Source organism: Danio rerio, chromosome 2, assembly GCF_049306965.1.
Source record: "Danio rerio strain Tuebingen ecotype United States chromosome 2, GRCz12tu, whole genome shotgun sequence".
Taxonomy (NCBI): domain Eukaryota; kingdom Metazoa; phylum Chordata; class Actinopteri; order Cypriniformes; family Danionidae; genus Danio; species Danio rerio.
Window position 1 is genome coordinate 47,186,731 of NC_133177.1, and position 22,187 is coordinate 47,208,917.

Consider the following 22,187-nt stretch of genomic DNA (forward strand, 5'->3'; position numbering starts at 1 on the left):
GCTTAAAGGGGCTAATAATTGTGTCCCTAAAATGTTTTTTTTTTTTTTTTAAATGTAAACTTCTTTTACTGTAGCCTAAATAAAACAAATAAGCCTTTCTCCAGAAGAAGAAATATTATCAGACATACTGTGAATATGTCCTTGCTCTGTTAAACATCATTTGGGGAATATTTTAAAAGGAAAAAAAAATTCAAAGAGTGGCTAATATTCTGACTTCAACTGTGTGTGTGTGTATATATATATATATATATATATATATATATATATATATATATATATATATATATATATATATATATATATACATATATATATATATATATATATATATATATATATATATATATATATATACTAACAACACAACATACATATAAACACACTGCTTTACCATTGTGTACACATAAACAAAAAAAACATGGGCCGGTATAAGAATCTGACGTTATCATAACATTTGATAAAAATATCACGGTTTCACAGTATTGTGATAACTGCTCTTAAATATATTCTTTTTAAATGTCTGTGTAAAAAAACAACAACAAAAATTCTCTTTTGACTATAATATATTTTATTTTGAGAAACATTTAAAATATTTTGGAACAGTAAACATGTCATGCTAAATGAATTATTGACTTCTGTTGTCTTCATTTGTTTCAAATGAAATAATAAATAAAAAATAAATAATAATAAATAAAAAAAACTTAAACATACCTTAGGAAGTGTATTACAAAAAAAAATTTGACGGGTTTAAAATCTTGAAACCCTTGAAAATGGTTATCATCCCATGCCTAAAACAAAGAAGATTTTTTTTTTTATTAAATCGCATACGGACACTGAATCTATACCGCTGCCACATTTGTACAGTGCTCCCAGGACAAAAGTCATTCAACCGTACTAATTAAGACTAAAGTCAATCTGAAGATGCTGGACTTTTGCGCTGCATACAGGTGTAGTAATGAGCAAAAAAATAAAACAAAGCATAAAGCATATTTCATAGACAAGATTTAGCTTTTTTTTTTTTTTTTTACGTTTTTCTATGTTACGAAATTTTGTGCTATACAAATAACATTACTGATGATAATACAGTCACTTACTGCGCTGACCATAGGGCAAAGTAGTGCCAACTACCACTAAATTCTAGGCTTATGCTAGTTTTGTTGAATAAAATCTGCAAACAGTGTAAATGAAAAATCACAAGACGTTGTGGTGCCAGAAACTTGTATTATAGTCAGCTAAGTGAAGTAACGGCTACTAATTTTGAAACAACGTTTAAAGGTGCCTGATAACATAACAGTGCCTGCACCTCAATGTGCGGTACTGTTCACTAAGCATGGGCCGGTCAGTATAAGATTCTGACGCTATGATAACCTTGGATAAATATATCACAGTTTAACGGTATTGTGATTACTACTAAAATTTATTCTTTTTATGTGTCCGGGTAAAAATGTTTTTTCCCCTTTGAACACAATATATTTTATTTTGAGAAACATTTAAAATATTTCAGAATAGTGAACATGTCAGGCTGAATAATTCAAATTAATTATTGACTTCTGCTGTCTTCATCAGTTTCAAGAACAGATTTTTTTTTTACAATTTAAAATGGCATCTTTGGATATCTTTTCTGCTGGAGATACTATTGTCCTAAATAAAAATCCATCGCCTCAAGCCCACATTTATATTGATATATAACTTATTATTTGCATGTCATCCTAATAGCAATAACGGTCTGTTCATGAGCTGTGTTAAATGTTACATATAGCTAACACTTGCACTTGACTGAAAGCATTGTGAGGATTAAATGAAGGATTATACAGCACCTCTCACGCTTAAAATGTGTAGATTCATTGGCAAATGCTGTTACCTGCAAACCCTGTCCCACAGACTTTACAGTGGATGGCTTTAGTCATTTTCATAGCAGACCTGAAACACTGGAAGTCTTTTATCCACTCTTGGAAAAGTGTAAATGGTGGATTAACATTCAGCACATGATCACTAGTAAGATGTGCCATTATTAGTAACTTTAGGTAAATCTGTTAGTGTTAATTTAATTCTCTCATCTTCAGCATTTCACATTTTCGCAGCTGTAGCTCCTGTCATCTGAAGGCAGGAGGCATTGACTGAGTGATTGACAGCTGATATTAACCAATCACTCGCGTTCAGTTCTAGAGCAGTGAGCCAGTAAGAAAAGCACAAAGGCGGGGCAAGCATTGCAGGTTTTTTTTTTCTTCAGCAAGTTCACATAACAACTGTTTTAATCTGTTCCTGAGTGCTGCGTTTGGCATTTTTAGGTGCAAAGATGCATTCTGCATAAATGTGTCCTAAATCTGTGCACGCCGTGAGAATTTTGAAGTAAAAACAATGAAAATGTATTATTCACTATAGTGGACTCAAACCAAACTGTCGTCCCCTCCACCAGCTGTGGGAAAAGTCATTAGAATGACACAGATCAATGCCAATTCATGCCAGAGTCCCGCAGAAAAACAGTGATTGACAGGTGGTCATTTGTTTGTAACTTTATTTATTTATGGTTTGGTTTTGAAAATGGCAGCCATGCGGTTAACATCCAGTACCATTAAAATGTTCGTTACCTATATCTCAATTTAGTCGTATTCGTCGGATCTGCAGTAGAGATGAAAATTTTAAACAGCAAGCACAAAGTTTATCAGATAGATTTAGAGAACAGTCTTATAAGGAGGAGTGGATACAATCTGCACATAATCGCTTTAAAGATATGTCACAAGAGGATAGTTTAGTTAAAAAAGTAACAAAAAAGCATGATCGTCGTATAAATTTTTATTGACTTTTTCAAACTGCGGTATACCTTGAAAACAGATATCGTCCCATGCCTACTGTTCACCCTAAATTATTGAATACTAAAAATGTTATTAACCTTCAGATCAGAAAGCTAAAAATGCACATTGAGACGCAGGGATATCAGTTCAAATGAATTGTTCATAACGGAGATCTATTCACAAGCGAATCGCTCCCTCAGTTAGAATTAGAAATGAAAGCAGGAGAGGGGCTGTGTTTCAGTACATGGATGAGATCAAAATTAACAGGGAGGGAGGATAATACATTTCCATGCACAGAAACACAAACTCTGTTAGCAATGCCCGTGCGGTCACTTATCCATCAATGTAGAAAATGGATTTAAAAAATTAGAATTTTTGTAATTTAAACAAATATCTGCATACTGACAACCGGGAAAACTCCCGATCATGGATAGATGTATATATATGCGTATATATCAAAGTCCTCCACTGCACTAAGAGTGCTAACCCTGTACTAAAATGGCAGCTCTATTGACACTTTCTTTCCAATAGACAACAACATCACAGGCAACATCTAATGTAAATATCTATGAGTAGAATACAGGCAAAACTTGACAGCATCATTTTGTCCACCTACAATTTCATATGGCTTTGGACGTAATTTATGAAAAGACACCACATGGCAGTGAACTTGGATTTGGAACCATTTAAATTAAGTCTTATTTTTCCAACTTAGGAAATGCAACACATCATTGTCCCACTAAAAGAAGAGGGAAATGATTGTTTCCAATTGATTAAAATCAAGCGTCATGCCAAAGGAATATTGAAGGCAATGCAGTCCAATTCACTTTTTGACAAATTGTTATTTTCATATACAATACCAAAGACAGCAGTTAAAGAAGTTTCACAAACATCTTTGCAAAATATTCTGGAGTAAAATAAAACATGTTTTGGCCAAAATACAGATAATCTGGGACATCACCAAAACATATGGGCTAATGTAGCAGGGGACTGCTTGCACTTCCACAGGAGGGGTCAGAAAGTTTTTTTTAAGATGAAAAAACTAAATAAAAGATAGCCGGTTCATTTATTCATTCATTTGCCAATTAAACAGCAAATTAAACTGATAACTTTTTCACAAAGAAAAGAACTTTATACAATTTAAGCATTTCTGCATTTTCCTTAAGCTGGTATGACATCCAACAACAGTATACTTTACAGTAAACTGAGTCCATTTTTAATTTCAAAGTATGCAACATTTCTTAAATGTAATAGGAAAACCTGATTCTGTTACTTTTTAGTTGTTTAACTAATTGTTCAACTTTAAAACGACAAACAGAGTTGACAATAACAGTTGACATTTTACACCATTTTGTGATTTAGCTCAAGATGCTAACCTCAAATGCATGCCTGAGAAAACATTTCATCATATTATTCTATTTATAAAGTGATTAAAAGATTCACTGGAATACCAACAGTGTTGACAAATAATTAATCTACTACTGGTTTGTCTTAAATGAATTAGAGAAGAAGAAACAACATGCCTTAATGTCTTCCAGAGTTTCCTGCCAGAGGAAGTGACATCACTTAGAGCAAGTCACATGCTTTTTTCTGTCAATGCTTTATAAATTGCCATGCCTTTTTATAACCAATATATAACAGAGTTGACCAGAACAAAGACAAAAAAAATATTTTTTCATAATATAAATATTGCAGAATTTTCATGCAAAAGTGTATTTAACCTAGTATAGTAAACAAACACAGAATAGATTAGACTTAATTACTTTATGAAAATTAGACTTAATTATTTCATGATAATTAAAGCTGAATATGAGATTCAGGAGGCAGAGAAAGTTAAAAATAGGTGTAGTTGGAGTCTTTAACTTATATTATAATACTAATATTAACTTATATTAAATATTCAAAACCTTTTCGTTAAAGTTTTTGTTTTTGAAAAAAAAAAACTTATTTTGAGGATAAAAAATGTACTAAATTCTGGAATCAACATATACACGTGCACAGTAAAGAACAATGGTTAATTCACTTAATTTTTACCATAAGAAAAATGATTTTTACCAATAACTGATAAACCTTTGAAGACAGACCCGTTATAAGTTAATCGCATATAGCAATTAATCGTTAATAGCATATAGTGTTAATCATTAATTGCATATAGCTTTATATTATTAATATTTAAAGTCATCTGTTTAAATTACTTCAGCTTATTTTTTTACTGATTTAATTTAATGATTTTCTTATAAGCAAATATTGCAGATGAATATCAAATACAGGGCATTAACATAAACACATTTGTAAACATTTGGGAAATTGTGTTGTCTTGTAACTTACTCATTGCGCTGCATCTGTTCTGTGTCTTATAGTAAAACATCTTATTCCTGCTGTCAGTGTTTTTAATATGGACCCTTTTCACTAGACGTATGAACATTTCTATACATTTATGAATGTATTATATCATCTTTGCGGCAAAATAAAAAAAAGCAAATTACCGCTTATGCGAGGTGTTTCTAATGAAGCGTCTATGGGGCTGAGAGTAAATTTGATGTTATTCTCTCCTCTGGCTGCCGTCATCAGTCTCACATAATTTTTTCCTTTTTCTGAAAGTCTTGATCACACCATCGTGGAGTTTTTCTTTTATTGTTTTATCAAATAGGACTGTAAAAAAAAAGATTTTCTAATATTAAACTCTAAGTTTACCTAACTCTGACGCCTTCTGCTACTGAGAATCCCGGAAATGAGAAAAGGGTCTATTAATCAAACTCTGCTTTTGACTGAATAGCCACTGTGTATAAGCTACTGTACTTTAATAAAGGTTAACCTTTGCTTAATCTATACAGTGAAGATTATGTACAGTATGGCGTGTTATACAGTATTTAATTACTTTTTACATTTTATGTGACAGAAAGCTACTGTTAGATACAGAACAAACCTGAAAAGTTTTGTAAATTTTAGGAGTGTCTTTGCTTTGGTATATTTTGTATTGTTCTTTACTTGTAGTTCATTTTGCTTCGGTTTAGTCCCTTATTAATCAGGGGTCAACACAGCAGAATGAACCGCCAACTATTCCAGCATATGTTTTATGCAGCAGATGCCCTACCAGCCACAACCCAGTACTGGAAAACACCCATACACTCTCACATTCACACACACAATCATACACTACAGCCCATTTTGCTAACCTAATTTAATTATAGCGCATGTCTTTGGATTGCGGGGGAAACTGGAGGACCTGGAAGAAAACCCATGCCAACATGGGGAGAACATGCAAACACCACACAGAAATACCAACTAGCCCAGCCTGGACTCGAACCATGGGCGGGCGGACGGACAGATGGACGGACGAATGGACGGACAGATAAATATAGATAGATTTATTGATGGATGGACGGACATACGGACGGACGGACATACAGACAGACAGACAATCAGAAAGATAGATAGATAGATAGATAGATAGATAGATAGATGGATGGATGGATGGATGGATGGATGGATGGATGGATGGATGGATGGATGGATGGATGGATGGATGGATGGATGGATGGATGGATGGATGGATGGATGGATGGATGGATGGATGGATAGATAGATAGATAGATAGATAGATAGATAGATAGATAGATAGATAGATAGATAGATAGATAGATAGATAGATAGATAGATAGATAGATAGATAGATAGATAGATAGATAGATAGATAGATAAATAGTTGGACGGATGGACGGACGGACGGACAGACCGAGACATACAGACAGTCGGACAGATAGATATAGATTGATTGACGTATGGATGGATGGATGGATGGATGGATGGATGGATGGATGGATGGATGGATGGATGGATAGAAAGACAGACACAGACAGACAGACAGACAGACAGACAGACAGACAGACAGACAGACAGACAGACAGACAGACAGACAGACAGATAGATAGATAGATAGATAGATAGATAGATAGATAGATAGATAGATAGATAGATAGATAGATAGATAGATAGATAGATAGATAGATAGATAGATAGATAGATAAATAGTTGGACGGACGGACGGACGGACGGACAGACCGAGACATACAGACAGTCGGACAGATAGATATAGATTGATTGACGTATGGATGGATGGATGGATGGATGGATGGATGGATGGATGGATGGATAGAAAGAAAAGACACAGACAGACAGACAGACAGACAGACAGACAGACAGACAGACAGACAGACAGACAGACAGACAGACAGACAGACAGACAGACAGATAGATAGATAGATAGATAGATAGATAGATAGATAGATAGATAGATAGATAGATAGATAGATGATTTGCATATTTTGTAATAAACTTTAAATACTTTGTTTCTAGATTTGAAATACAAACTAAAGCTAAAATAATTTACAAAAAATGGTCATTCCATTGATGGTTAAACACAAGTATTGTGTGTGGATTCACGAATAATTTAATGAATGATTTGACATAAGTAATAAAAACACATTAAATAACAGTAATGTTTAAAAAAGCAGTCAGCATTTTTCTTCAGTTCAGTGTGGTCATGTGGTCACTACACGTTTACACAAGAGCTCCCGAGATCACCCCAGGAATGTTAAACGATAATACTGCAGACTAATTAAAAAATAACATCATTTTCTTGTCTGTCCTCCCTCAGTCTTTTCCTTCCCTCCCTTTGCATTCCTTCCCCTGACAGATTGAGTCGGGCCTGTCTCCTTATCTCTCCATCACACTATCCCTCCATCACAACATGTCTGTGTCACTCGCCGCTCTCACTCTCAATCAATCCATCACCCTCTCCCCTCTCTCTCTTTTTCTCTGAATCCCTCCATCAGAGAAAGTTGCTGACACTTTCTGCAAACAGGTCTCGCCTCCCTCAATCTCTTTCTTTCATCACTTCTGTCTCTCTTTCTCTGTATCACCATCTTCACATGGAAATCTGCTAACAAGACTCAGATCTGAGAGAACACAGTCTCTGATCCTGCACACCTACAGATATTTGCAGACACACTGGATGAAATAAAAAAGCATGAAATGTTATTATCTTTAATGTTCTGTTGAGGTTATATTAGCTTTCTTTATACTTTGGGGCCCCCGGGGACGCTGCTGATCTATGTCTAATAGCAATTTCAAAAATCATGTCTTGTTCTGTTCAGACAGAAGGTGACATGCTGACATAATGTGTACTGAAATTGGCTTTAAATGTAATACATAATGATATAAAGCTTACAAAGACTAAACAGGATAATACTTATTTTACAATATATTATTTATTTTATTTATTTTATTTCCTATTTTAAAGGTGTTTACCAATATTTATATTAATGAGAAGCTGTATCAATTTTAATGAAAAGTGTAGTGAGAATTTTAAAATCTTTTTTCTTTCTTTTTAATAAATAAAATTAATTGTTAATTAAATTATAATGCATGCCTGTTTTATACTTAATATGTGAGGGTGTGTGTGTATATATATTATAATATTATAATAAATATAAGATTAAAATAATCCATTTTGAATAAATTTGTAATAAAATAATGACTGATAATGATCAAAAATCCTTATTTTAATTCATAATACTCTGAATTTGATTTTTTTTTTTTTTTTAGAAATTATCATTTAATTTATAATATTTAACTGTTGTAAAATCTTATATAATATATAACATTGTTATTTAATTTCCCAGGACTGGGTTAGCGCTGGAAGCCGCTGCATAAAAACATATGCTTCAATAGTTAGTGGTTTATTCCGCTGTGGCAACCCCTGATAAATAAGGAACTAAGCCGAAGGAAAATGAAAGAATGGTTGATTATTATTTTAGCATTAACATTATTATTTTCACAATATTCCAATTTCCTGATATAGTACACTGATATTAATTTGTAATATACATTGACACACAAATATATAACTGTAAAATGCTATAGTAAACACCTGTAAACTGTAACTTTACACAAATACATTCATTCTTTTCTTTTCAGCTTTGTGCGTTTATTAATCTGAGGTTGCCACAGCGGAATGAATCGCCAACTTATTCAGCATATGTTTTCCCCTTCCATCTGCAACCCATAACGGAGAAAATTTACATATATAAAATACTATAGCTAGTTACCTTATTACCGAATGTAAAAACGTAATATTTTTTGTTATATATTGCCAAATGATATACTATATAGCCTATATTATACTGTGCAGTATATGTGTGTAAAATTAGCTTTATTCTTTAGAGACGCCCATAATCTATGTCTTTCTCTGTATGCCATTGTTGTTCTGATAGAAGGCGACATGTTGACATAATGTTTGCAGAAATTGGCATTAATTGTAATAAATAATGATATAAAGCATATTTCATATTTTCTGATGTAGGACAAGGATTTTCATTAACGCTATATACCTGCTACCTGTAACTTTACATATCTATACAATTGCTTACCCTATCAGCCTTCTGTATGTGATGAAAATGTTATATGTCTGTAATACCAAATTATTAAACTGTGTTTATGACACTGCTCATAGCTATATTAAACAAAAGCATCGTACGTTTTTTTGGCAGGCACTATTGGCGGCAAAGCGGAGCCCACCTTTCATTCATATTCACTTCACTTCACATTCACTGCTACACTTTACACTACAGTCACGTTCGTCCGCGGACCCTCATCTACTCATCCACAGCAGCTCAAATACACGCATGAGCCGTGCTTTCTTTCTTTCCATCTTTCCTTCTTTCTACCTTTTTTCACAGTCAATTCTCGCCGTCACCGGTGATGCATGCGTCCCGCGGATAAACGCGTTTTTCTACCGCACAGTCACGCGCACGCGAGAAACACGGAGGCACGCGAGCCTGAATTACACGGCGGTATAAGAAAACGACCCTAAAGAATGTGATGGCAATGACAACGTTGATAAAACATTAAATATACTGACAACATAAAATTAAGGAATCTTCTAAAACACGTTTTCTTGTCAATTCATACAAATATACACTCTCACAGATAGGGTCACGAGTGGGTGACACTGTTTAAAAAACACGACACGGCATCACACAACAAAGAGCTATTTAACCTATAGCGTTACCATAGTAACAAAGTTAAAACACCTTGAGCTGTGCGCGCGCGTGTGACAGGGAGAAACGGACACATTCGGTGGCTCGTGAAGGCAGCTCGAGTCTTACCTCTGTGAACGCTGATGATGGCCAGAGTTACAATCCAGAGGCAGGTCATGCTGAAGCCCATCTCCACCTCTGTCACTCAGAAAACACACCGTCAATTCATCTTCTTTACGCCGGACTCTGAAACCCCGCGAACCGGTGCTGATAATGTCGCGCGCGTCCTCGCGGTCTGCGTTCATTCAGCGCTCGTTTCTGTTCTCCTCTCAGCAGTGTGGACGCGCCGCTGGAAAAACCTCTTTCTTTCAGCAAATCTCAGTTTTTGATTGTTGAGGAGAGACGCAGCGCTCGGAGATCACCGGAGGACTCGCTCGGTACTGCGCCGGTGGAGCTCTCTCTCTCTCTCTCTCTCTCTCTCTCTCTCTCTCTCTCTCTCTCTCTCTCTCTCTCTCTCTCATTGCGTTTGTCGTCCTTACACGCTGTTCAATGTCACAGCTCGGCGGATCATACACAAACACTTGCGGAGCGGTTATAAAAGTCATTTGTTTTACCTTTTAAAACCAGCTGTTCATCCTTGGAGCAGACCACTAAAATTTTTCCAAAAGCAGCAGTGAGATTGGAAAACCCCGTTAATCTACATACACAGCTATAGGGGACACCTGGGCTAGCTGTCACGACTCACAGGGGCGAGTTAGTACAAAGGGTTCAGTCCTCCACAGTTGTTTTTCCCTTCTTATTTGAAAATTTTAAGGCTAATTGTAAGCAATGAAATTTGACAAAACCACCTTAGTATGACTGGAGGTTTTACGCTACTAAAAGGCTGCTGTGCTCTCGTGGCAAATTTCATTTTCACATGGCAAAATGGGGCAAGTTGTCACAAGTGTTTACATGTATGTTTTATGGAAATACCTAGTATTTTTGTTCTAGATTTGTAGATTCAGTTTTTTTTGTTTTATATAGCTAATTATGTTACATGTATTTAAAATACTGAAAGGTTGTGGAAAAATGTTCTTTTTTATCTTGTGCTTTATATTTTGGCCGTTTACTAACAATCATTGTGATAACTTGTCCAATAGCCGTAGAAGAAAATATACAACAGCTTTTTTATGTTCTATTTACATTTAGAAATATATGTAGCCTACTTATGAAAAGTTATTTTCAAAACAACTTTTTTACTTAAAAAAATATATTGATTAATTCTTCAATGCACAATGAAAACAAACTATATACAGGCCCAAAGCCAGCTTAGTAAAATGGGTGGTTATTTTTTCTTAAAAATCCCTTTTTGCAGTTATTCGCCCATTTTAGTGACCTTTTTAAGCACCATTTTTTAGCTGAATTAGCTTGTCAGATGCTCTTTTTGATATGTCAAAATATTTCCTCTAGATTTAAAGTAAAGAAATGTGAAGAAAAACTTGTTTTAAATATTTATTACAGCATATATCATTAGAAAAAAATAGGATATTGCTAAAGTTTTAAATTAAAAATTGTAGCCTATTGTTATTTATTAGGCAAATAACAAACTTTCCAGCACATTTAACTGTCCTCAGTCAGAAGTATTGCTAAAAGGCCATTAGTAAAAAATAATTAAAACATAATAATAATAATAATACATTTACATTTTGTCATTTAGCAGGTGAAAGGTGGTTACTTTTTTCTCAAAAAGTGGACCTTTTTGCCGTTATTAGCCTCATTTTCTATTTAATTATAAGATTTAAATGGTGCATTTTAGTAACATTTTAAGTACTATTCTGCATTAGCTTATCGTATGGTAAAATGTGCCAAAACATCAATAAATAAATAAATAGATAAATAAACAAGTTTGTTAGTTAGTTCAATCATTCCTTCCTTCCTTTCTCCATCCATCCATCCATCAATCCATCCATCCATCTATTTATTCATTCATTCAGTCATTTTCCTTCAGCTTAGTCTCTAGTATCAAAAATATCGGTAACACTTTACAATAAGGTTCATTAGTTAATGCATTTACTAACATGAACTAATCATGAACAACACTTGTACAGCATTTATTAATCATAATTAAACATTCACTAATCATTATTAACATCCAAGTCTATGCTTGTTAACATTAGTTAATGCACCGTGAGTTAACATGAACTAACAATGAACAACTGTATTTTCATTAACTAATGTTTACTAACATGAATAAATACTGTAGTAAATGTATTGTTCATTGTTTGTTCATGTTAGTAAATGCATTAATTAACATTAACTAATAAACTATTGTAGTGTAACCAAAATATTTGCTAAAGAATAAAAGAATAAAGTTTAAGAATAAAGAAATATGAATAAATACTTATTTTTAAAATATTCAACAATTCATCTTTATTTCTATTGCTTTTATAGAGTTTTCTATGGAGTTTCAGTTCAGGTTAGTTCAGTGTGGTTTAATATTCACTGCTGAGAGTCCATACACTGAACAGCAAATCCATCGATGCGCAGCTCCACTAGTCCCAAACCAAGCAAGCTAGTGGCGAATACAAATTTATTACATCATATATCTTTAGAAAACAATTGCAATCTAGTTTAAATAAAAATCTAATTAAAAATTTTTAATTAAAAAACTGTAGCCTATTGTCATTTATTAGGTAAAGAACAAAATTTAACTTTCCTCAGTCAGAATTTGGCCTTTCGAATAAAAAAAATAAATAAAAAATCTTAATAATAACAATAATGTAGAGCTTCACAATTTTTGTAGCCTTTCTTGAAAAAAGTACATTTGTAAAATTGTGGATAACAACATTAGCCAAATTAGTATTGAATTTAATTGTAATATGGGCTGCTTTCGGTGCTTTACATCTTAATGATCACTTTTTGTGGTCCAAGATTTAAAATAAAAGTCTCTTGTAAAATGCTTTCTTTATCTAAAAATAATATGTTAGAAAAAGATGACTTTACTTATGTCAGATTGTATGTTTTCTTGCACAGCTGGACCCAAGAAAAATGATTGTTTGCATTGGCCAAAACTGATTAGCTGAAGTCATAACAGCCAACAGAGGATTCTGCTTTGTCTTTTTCAATGGGATATTTTCACTATTTATTATAGCATAGCAATCAAATAAGAACAAATGAGCTCATGTATGGGATACATTCTTGCCCATTGTCAGTGAGGGGTGGGTCTTCCGAACTACCCGAACACCCCCTGGCGACGGGCCTGAACAGTCATGACAACACAGGTCCTGGTGTTATTTGAGTATGTTAACCATGTTTTAACTGATTTTTGTCATGCAACTATATATTTGAACTGACGTCAGTTTAATTTAATATTAGTTAAATTGTCTAAAGTTAAATTGATTGAATTCTTTAAGGCAGCATCTCGATTTACAGTGCAATTAAAGACTCCTTACACCAGATGACCTTATATGTGCTTAACCATCTGATACAACACACTTGCATGCAGATGTCGGTGCACTGTAAATATGTTGGTGCACTTCCATTTAATCCATTCATTCATTTTATTTTCGGCTTAGTCACTTTAATAATCAGGGATCGCCACAGTGAAATGAACCACCAACTTATCCAGCGTATGTTTTATGCAGCGCATGCCTTTCCAGCTGCAACCCAACACTGGGAAACACCCACATACTCTTGCATTCACACACACTAGTTTAGGTCAATAGTAGTGTTCAATTCACCTATAGCACATGTCTTTGGACTGAGGGAAACCTGAGCACCCGGATGATATTCATGCAAACTCCACACAGAAATGACCCAGCCAGGGCTCAAACCAGCGACCTTATTGCTGTGAGGCTATCGTGCCACCTACTGTGCCACCATGACGCCCCTCTTGCATTTAATTAACATTTGTAATTCACATAGTTAACTTTAACTGTAACCCTCTCACATCTAACCCTTAGTCCTTAAATAAACTAAACCTCAAACCCATTAGCAGTACCTGAGGGAATTTTCCAAAATGTCATGTCATTACAAAGTATTAGTATAAAATAGTTAAGCCACCGACATTTTCTGATAGTTGAAGTCAGAATTATTAAATCCCCTGAATTATTAAATCCCCTTTGTTTATTTTTCCCCCCAATGTCTGTTTAACGGAAAGAAATTTTTTTCAGCACATTTCTAAACAATAGTTTTAATAACTCATTTCTAATAACTGATTTATTTCATCTTTGCCATGATGACAGTAAATAAACCAGATATATCGGTAACACTTTATAATAACTACACACTGTGAATCATTTACTAAGCATTAGCATCTAGTGAATTCATTATTTGTTAAGCATTAACTCTACATTAATAAACGTTAGTAAGTAGTTTATAACTGCAGCTACAAATGTTGTATTCTGGACATAAAAGCGCTTTTGTGTTTAATAATTGTATTTTCATACTTAGTTAATGATTTATTTTTCATTACTAAATTAAGTATTGTATTATTTACAAACTAGTTGTATTTAAGAGTAGTTGAGGGTTTTTAGGATGATTTAGAATCAGTTAGTAAATGATTATTAAACTATTGAAGTCAACATTTATATATGTTATTACTCAGGCATATAGTAATAGTTAACTAATAGGTTAATAAATGCTTTATTAACTCAACTTCATGCAGTTTTGTGACCTAATCTAAAGTGAGAACTATTCATGCTTTATAAATCCATTATAAATGACTAATAAAGGCTCAGAATCAAATGAACAATAATCTTTGAAATCTTTTCTAAAAAGTAAAACTACTGTAAAGTGCAAAATATGCCAAATAAAAGGACATCTGACATAAAACTGGATAAAACAACAACAACAATATAATAAGTAACAATATAATAAGATGCAATGTTTAAACTCTACTGTGATTTTATTTTAGATCAGGTTGCAAAGATTTATTTTTCATTTGAAGTACAGTTTCATTTGTGCATCTTTAAATGAATAGGATTGAATAATGTGTTTTTTCCTGTTTAGAATTTTACTGAGCCTTTATTTTTCATTTATGAGTGATTTATAAAGCATAAATAGTCCTCACTTTAGATTAGGTCACAAAACTAGATGAAGTGGAGTTAATAAAGCATTTATTAATATACTAAGTTAACATTAATATATGCCTGAATAATAAGACATAAGCGTTGATTTCAATAGTTTATGAATCATTTACTTACTCAATCTATAGGATCCTAAAAAACCCTCAACTCTTTAATACAAATGGTTTGTAAATAATGCAATACTTAATGAAAAATAAATCATTAACTAAGTGTGAAAGTACAATTATTAAGCACATTTTAAATGTTTGTGAGTCAAGAATAGAGAGTTTGTAGCTGCAGTTATAAACTGCTTACAAATGCTTATTAATGTAGAGTTAATGTTTAACAGATAATGATTTCACCATTTGCCAATGCTTAATAAATGATTTTGAAATAGTGTGTAGTTATTATAAAGTGTTACCAATATATCTAGTAAATATCAGGAATAAATACAGCCTAAAAGGGCTAATAATATTGACCTTAAAATGGTTATAAAAAACAAAAAATTGCCTTTATTCTCGCCAAAATAAAACAAACAAGACTTACTCCAGAAGAAAAAATATTATCAGACATACTGTGAAAATGTCCTTGATCTGTTAAATGTGATTTGGGGAATAGTTAAAAAAAGAAAAGAAAAAATCAAAGGAGGTTTAATAATTCTGATTTTAACTGTATATTTAAATTAATAATAATAAAAATAATAGCCACTGAAATGAGGTTAACCCAAATGTATATTTATTTTGAAGTTAACAAGGGATTTCTTTTTGTAACAAAAAGCAAATACTGTCTAAACAGACCATCAAACAAACGGAGCCCACAATGATGATGATCTCAGAGTTTAGTCCCGTTCAGATGACATCATCGGCCATAATACAAATCAACATACATGACAGAATAGCTCCACATGATATGAATATTTATTCAAAAGGAAGACTTATCATTCAAAAAAAAAAAAAAAAGGAAAAAAATCTAACAAAAACTCCATGAACAGAACATAAAAATACTTTTGAGCGTTCCTGCATCTGTTTCAGTGGGCCAGTGTGTGTGGAAAACAGACACGCAGTAAATGCATCTGTGTTCACTCGAGTGTGTAGACTGTTCAAGGCAACACTAATCACGTGAAATCATTGATTATCCAATGATGAAACAAAAGTCATGGAAACTAGCAACTACACCTTCCAGCCTACGACATTTAGTCATCATAATAATAATAAAAAAAGATTTAAAAAAAAGATGGAACAAAAAATTACAAACAACAGTATATGCACATCTACAGCAGAGTAAAAGTAAACAACATAACTTAAAAAGTAAGCACTGAGCTGATTGATCACTAACTGGAAGTTCTACTGCTTGAGAGAGAGAGAGAGAGAGAGAGAGAGAGAGAGAGAGAGAGAGAGAGAGAGAGAGAGAGAGAGATATGTAGGAATTTTATGCAATGTCGCCATCTGGTGACGGTCAACTGTAAATGGTTACATCAGCAGCTCGTGGTCTGCATTAATGAGGTGTGGAGGGAGTGTGAAGGTAGAGGACGGGTTTTGGTTGTAATTGGTTAGTTGCCGGTTGGTTGTGACCTACATACCAGTTAAATAAATGATCCTGTCATCCTGCGTGAACGAAAATAAGCCTAAATATTAGGTCCCATTCATATGGCAGATGTAATTTAATGCCGGATTCCTTCCTTTTATAGAGGCCAAATTACACTGGAAAAAATATTCATTGGATTTATTTTAAAGTAAGTGGTTGCAAACAATTTACAGGGGCTGAATTTAAACAAACAAATTAAATTTAGTAATGTTCAACTTAATTTGTTTGAATTCAGCCAATATAAAGTGTTTGCCACCAGTTACCTTAAAAAATTAGTATAGCCATTTATTCATTTATTTTCCTTCAGCTTAGTCCCTTTATTCATCAGGGATCGCCACAGCGGAATGAACCACCAACTTAACCGGAATTTGTTTTACGCAGCAGATGCCCTTCCAGCTGCAACCAAATACTTGGAAACACCCATACACTCATCATTTATTCAATTAACCTATAGTGCATGTCTTTGGACTGTGGGGGAAACCGAAGCACTATAGGAAACCCACGCCAACACGGGGAGAACATGCAAACTCCACACAGAAACACCAACTGGCCCAGCCAGGACTCGAACCAGCGACCTTCTTGATATGTGGAAACAGTGCTAACCACTGAGCTACCGTGTCGCCACTTTAGCAAATCCAATTAATCATTTTTTCAGTGAACAAGTGGTACCAAAATGTCCATTTGTTTAGCTGCAGTGATTTAGAATTAACTTAAGCAATTGTCCATGTTTGGGACAGTAAAATGTTTGACGCTACTGTGCAAAGTGGAGTCATTCAGGCTGCATTTCAAACACAACTAAATTAGTAATATTGTAAAATATATAAAAAAATTTTTAAATAAACAACTGGCCACTTTCTGTAATTACAGTAAAACTCAAGCACAAAGAAAAAATTCAGCAATAATTTAAGATTCAAGTTTTTAATTTATGCACAGATTAATCAAACTGCACGTCATTGGTCAAAATGAAATATCAGGTGTTCAAGATGCTTGAACAAACAGAAATATTTTGACAGCACCACAAAATCCACACATGAATGCCTTATTTATCGTTGATTCACATTCACATAGGAAAATGGATTTTAATCATTCATTACTTCATTTTCTTTCAGCTTAGTCCCTTATTTATCAGAGGTCGCCACAGCGGAATGAACCGCCAACTTATCCAGCATATGTTTTATGCAGTGAATGCCCTTCCAGCTGCAACCCAGTACTGGGAAACACACATACATTTATTCACACACCTACACTAGGGTCAATTTAGCTTTTTCGGTTCGCCCATAGCGCATGTCTTTGGACTGTGGGAAACCGGAGCACCCGGAGGAAACCCACACGAACACGGGAAGAACATGCAAACTCCACACAGAAACACCAACTGGCCCAGCAGGACTCAAACCAGCAGTTTTCTTGCAGTGAGGCAATAGTGCTAACCTCTGAGCCACCGTGTTTCCCTAAAATAGTAATACAGGTATTGTAAAATATTTTTAAAATTGTAAATAAATAACTGGCCTATTTCTGTAATTACAGCAAAACTTATTGTAACTTAAGCACAACGTAAAAAGTAAAGTGTGTAATTTATGCACAGGTGAACTGAATCAAACTGCACGCCATTGATCAAATATAATTTAAATATCAGGTTTTCAAGATGCTTTAAAAACAGAGAAATATTTTGACAGCACCACAGAAAGTCAACACTTGAATGGCTTATTTACTGTTTAGGGTTTAAAATTTACTTAATTACATAAATTAATCAGTTATTAGACGACTAAAGGCTGATTTATACTTCTGCGTCAAGCGCACACATATGCTCCGGTGCAACCTACGCATGGACGCATAGCCCTCGCCACGGCTGTGGCTGACGCGCACCTCTCAAAAAAATGTAACTACACTTTGCAATGGCACTGTTCCTACACCAAAATATTTATATGTATTTATTTATATGTAACTTTTGCAAATTTGTAATTATAGTTTAGATATTCAAATTTTTCTTTGTTTTGGGGAAATGTGTTATTTGGTTTTATTGATCCAGACAATAGTACCGAGAAAACGTTCTACTTTATAAATCTTTTACTTTTACTTGCTAAATATTACATACATAAAAGCAAATTCTCCAATATTAAACCACTTTTTAAGGTATCCATAAAAAAATTAAACAATACTTTGAGACACTTTCTGGTTTAGGAAACACTAAGGCTAGAAAAACTTTATCTTGTCATGCCCTATTTAAAATTCCCCTGTAACATTACTACATTTTGAATTACTTAAACTTTTAATACTGTATTTTTATTTTAAGCTTTACTTTATATGTATTTCTTGTTTGACTTATTGTATTTTTTTTCTAAACTGTTTTAACCCCCTGGCATCCTCTATGTTCTTTCTACAGTTCGTAATGTTTCATTATGCTGTAATAATTTACTGTTCAATAAAAAAAACAAAAAAAAAACTTTGCAACGACACATAGCGCAAGCTCTGTGATTGGTCAGCTTGGTAGCGCTGATGAGTGTGGGCAGGACCGAGAGCCGCGCGAACCTGTTGGAGCGAGTGTTTACAAGTGTCGAGTCCCGTAAAAGAGCTCTGGATGGAAAGTTTTGTTTTCTGTTTACTTTATGATTAAAGTTGTTGCACATCCGCCGGTTCCCACCTCTGAATGAGCACGTTTTAGCTTCTTGTGCATTAAGATAGCATTCAGAAAAAAACAAAAAAACCAATAAAGAAACTCAACAGCAAGCAGAAGTATAAATGCACGACTACGTGCAAGGTATGCGCAGTGGGTCACACCAATCACTCAACGCGGAAGTTTAAACCAGGCTTATACCCTGAAACTCCCTCCAAAAATCATTATAATGTTTGTAAATAATGTATTTTTATGGCTGTAAAAATGAGGAAAAGAATAGAGTTGTGGATAGGAACAGAGCAAGTATTTGATCGATCAGAGAGAAATAGAGAGACAGAGAGAGAAAGAGAGCAGTAGTTTGCATTACCCTGCTTTTTTAGAGTAGATTCATTCCTGAAGGTGGCGTGAGTGAGCCGATCACTGGGCCTGATACAATGACACGTCAGCATCACAATCAATGAAATGCATTCAGATTGATGACCTCATAATAAAAAAAAAACATAACATTAATAATCTTCCCGGGTTGATGAAATGACACTAGACTGTTGCACCAACAGTAAACACCAGAAATCAAACTCGAAGAGAACGCAATTCATACAAATATTACTGAAGTTTTCATAACACCATGTATTTTTTTTTCCTATAGTCCAGATATTTTTTTAATCAACTCAGCATTTCCACGCATGTAAGAAAACCAGGCAGGCTCAGAGAGTATATACTGCAATATCAGACAGTGAGGGTTAGAGAGACAGACAGAGAGAGAGAGAGAGAGAGAGAGAGAAAGAGAGAGATGGAGGATATATTTACAGCACACTGAGTAAAAATGATGCTATATAATCGTATATATGTACTGTATTTATAAATTTATATCAGGGGTCCCACACAATGATTGCAGGGGCTGCTGTTTTCACCTGGTTATTGTGTGTGTGTGTGTGTGTGTAACACTAATGTGATGTAAATGAGTGTGTGTGTAACACTGATGTGATGTAAATGCGTGTGTGTGTGTTTGTGTCTGTCAGTGATATTGCAGGGTCTAAATTCAATTTAGTCTAACGTTTAAGATGCTTTTAGTTCAGTGTGTGTTTTGCATGCGTGCCTGTTATGCGTCGGTGTCTTTCAATGGGTTTGGGATCAGACCGTGTGTGTCCTGAAAGTTCATGCATGTGCACTTCAGCGCGCACATCTGGACCGCTAGAAAGGAATCATGGGAGACGAGGGAAGTGTGTTCACTGTCATATTGCCTTGATGTATCTCTTTTTATTGTTTACGTCACGTCGGGTGTGTTTGCTCATTATGGTAATGAAGAAATGTGTGTGTGTACGTGTGTGTGAAAATGAGCCCACGCGCCAGTGCGTAACTCTCACTTCCCTGTCCTGTGTGTCGAAGCTTATTAGAGGTCCTTCAGTCCCAGCAGGTCAACACTTTTTTTTTTTGTTTGTTTTTTATTTTTTCCTCACATATTTGCTCTCTCGTTTGCCATCCCCGTTTATTTCCCCGTCAGGCTGAGTGAACTGAAGCGTGTGAAGGAAGAGGGTACGGAGGGATGGATCTCTAGATGAAGTACTCTTTCTTGTCATCCACCCCGGAGTGGCCTCCCTCAGCGTTAATGATGGCCGTGTCTGCATCCGGAGCATCGTCTGATCCCTTTGCCTCATGAGTCAGGTACGTACCTGAGAGAGAGACAGATAGAGAGAGACTGAAACATTCAACCTTTTAGGTCATGTCAAGCTTTATTGTCATTCTGCTGCATGTGTGAGCGGAGTGGATCATAATTTTGGAGGACCACGGTGCAACATAACTAAACATAATCATAAAAATGAACACGACACTGGACATAGGAGCTATTTTAAACCTATACATAACTAAGATACTGGAGCGATAATCTAACTATACATATACACTCACTGGCCACTTTATTAGGTACACCTGTCCAACTGCTCGTTGACGCAAATTTCTAATCAGCCAATCACATGGCAGCAACTCAATGCATTTAGCAATGTAGACATGGTCAAGACGACCTGCTGCAGTTCAAACCGAGCATCAGATTGGGGGAAAAAAGGACATTTAAGTGACTTTGAACGTGGCGTGGTTGCTGGTGCCAGACAGGCTGGTCTGAGTAGTTCTGGGTTACAGGTTTAGGGTTTTCATCTCTAGGGTTTACATGGCCAGACTGGTTCCAATCGATAGAAAGGCAACAGTAACTCAAATAACCACTCATTACAACAGATGTATGCAAAAGAGCATCTCTGAACGCACAACACACATCCAACCTTGAGGCTGATAGGCTACAGCAGCAGAAGACCACATCGGGTGCCACTCCTGTCAGCTGAGAACAGGAAACTGAGGCTACAATTCATACAGGCTCACCAAAATAAGACAATAGAAGATTGGAAAAATGTTGCCTGGTCTGATGAGTCTCAATTTCTGCTGTAACATTCGGATAGTAGGGTCAGAACTTGGCGTCAACAACACGAAAGCATGGATCCATCCTGCCTTGTATCAATGATTCAGGCTGCTGGTGGTGATGTAATGGTGTGGGGTATATTTTTTGGTATACTTTGGGCTCATTAGTACCAATTGAGGATCGTGTCAACGCCACAGCCATGTTCATCCCTTTATGACCACAGTGTACTCATCTTCTGATGGCTACTTCCAGCAGGATAATGCGCCATGTCATAAAGTGCGAATCATCTCAGACTGGTTTCTTAAACATCACAATGAGTTCACTGTACTTATATGGCCTCCATAGTCACAAGATCTCAATCCAATAGAGCATCTTTGGGATGTGATGGAAATGGAAATCTGCAGCAACTGCGTGATGCCATCATGTCAATATGGACATAAATCCCAGGAATATTTCCAGAACCTTCCTGATTCTATGTCACGAGGGATTAAGGCAGCTCTGAAGGCAAAAAGATGTCCAATCCGGTACTAATAAGGTGTACCTAATAAAATGGCTGGTGAGTGTGCTTAAACTATACACATAATTTCAGACTATACAAGTACTTTTTATTAGACGAAATAATATTGTGCAAAAGAGGTATTATTTTAAGGTTGAAGAAAACAGGTAGTGCAACATGATTTGTGGTACATTCACAAGTAAAGACTGTTCTCT

General features: G+C 34.8%; 3 protein-coding genes across 29 annotated transcripts in view; all 3 read right to left on the reverse strand.

The window, feature by feature from the left end:
• kirrel1b (kirre like nephrin family adhesion molecule 1b) overlaps positions 1-10,274 on the reverse strand; it is a 77,257-nt gene extending 66,983 nt beyond the window's left edge. For 12 of the 21 annotated variants that reach the window (XM_068222736.2, XM_005171361.6, XM_009298765.5 and 9 more), the window contains exon 1: positions 9,962-10,274. In XM_068222736.2, coding sequence (XP_068078837.1) covers positions 9,962-10,022 — 61 coding nt within the window. In that variant the 5' untranslated portion in view covers positions 10,023-10,274. Of the gene's footprint in view, positions 1-4,315; positions 4,388-9,961 lie in introns of those variants that run through there. The other 9 variants (XM_073911286.1, XM_073911249.1, XM_073911261.1 and 6 more) reach the window with 2 other exon arrangements.
• zeb1a (zinc finger E-box binding homeobox 1a) overlaps positions 1-22,187 on the reverse strand; it is a 368,188-nt gene that overhangs the window by 222,790 nt on the left and 123,211 nt on the right. The gene's annotated exons all lie outside the window — the stretch shown is intronic.
• cadm3 (cell adhesion molecule 3) overlaps positions 15,591-22,187 on the reverse strand; it is a 139,778-nt gene continuing 133,181 nt past the window's right edge. For 3 of the 7 annotated variants that reach the window (XR_012389365.1, XR_012389364.1, XR_012389363.1), the window contains 2 exons: positions 18,514-20,742; positions 15,591-18,313 (listed from right to left, as the gene is read on the reverse strand). Coding sequence is in view for 4 of the 7 variants with exons in the window: in XM_073921121.1 (XP_073777222.1) it covers positions 20,624-20,742 (119 nt within the window). In the remaining 3 variants the exon portion in view is untranslated. Of the gene's footprint in view, positions 20,743-22,187 lie in introns of all 7 variants that reach the window. The other 4 variants (XM_073921121.1, XM_073921117.1, NM_001045246.2 and 1 more) reach the window with 2 other exon arrangements.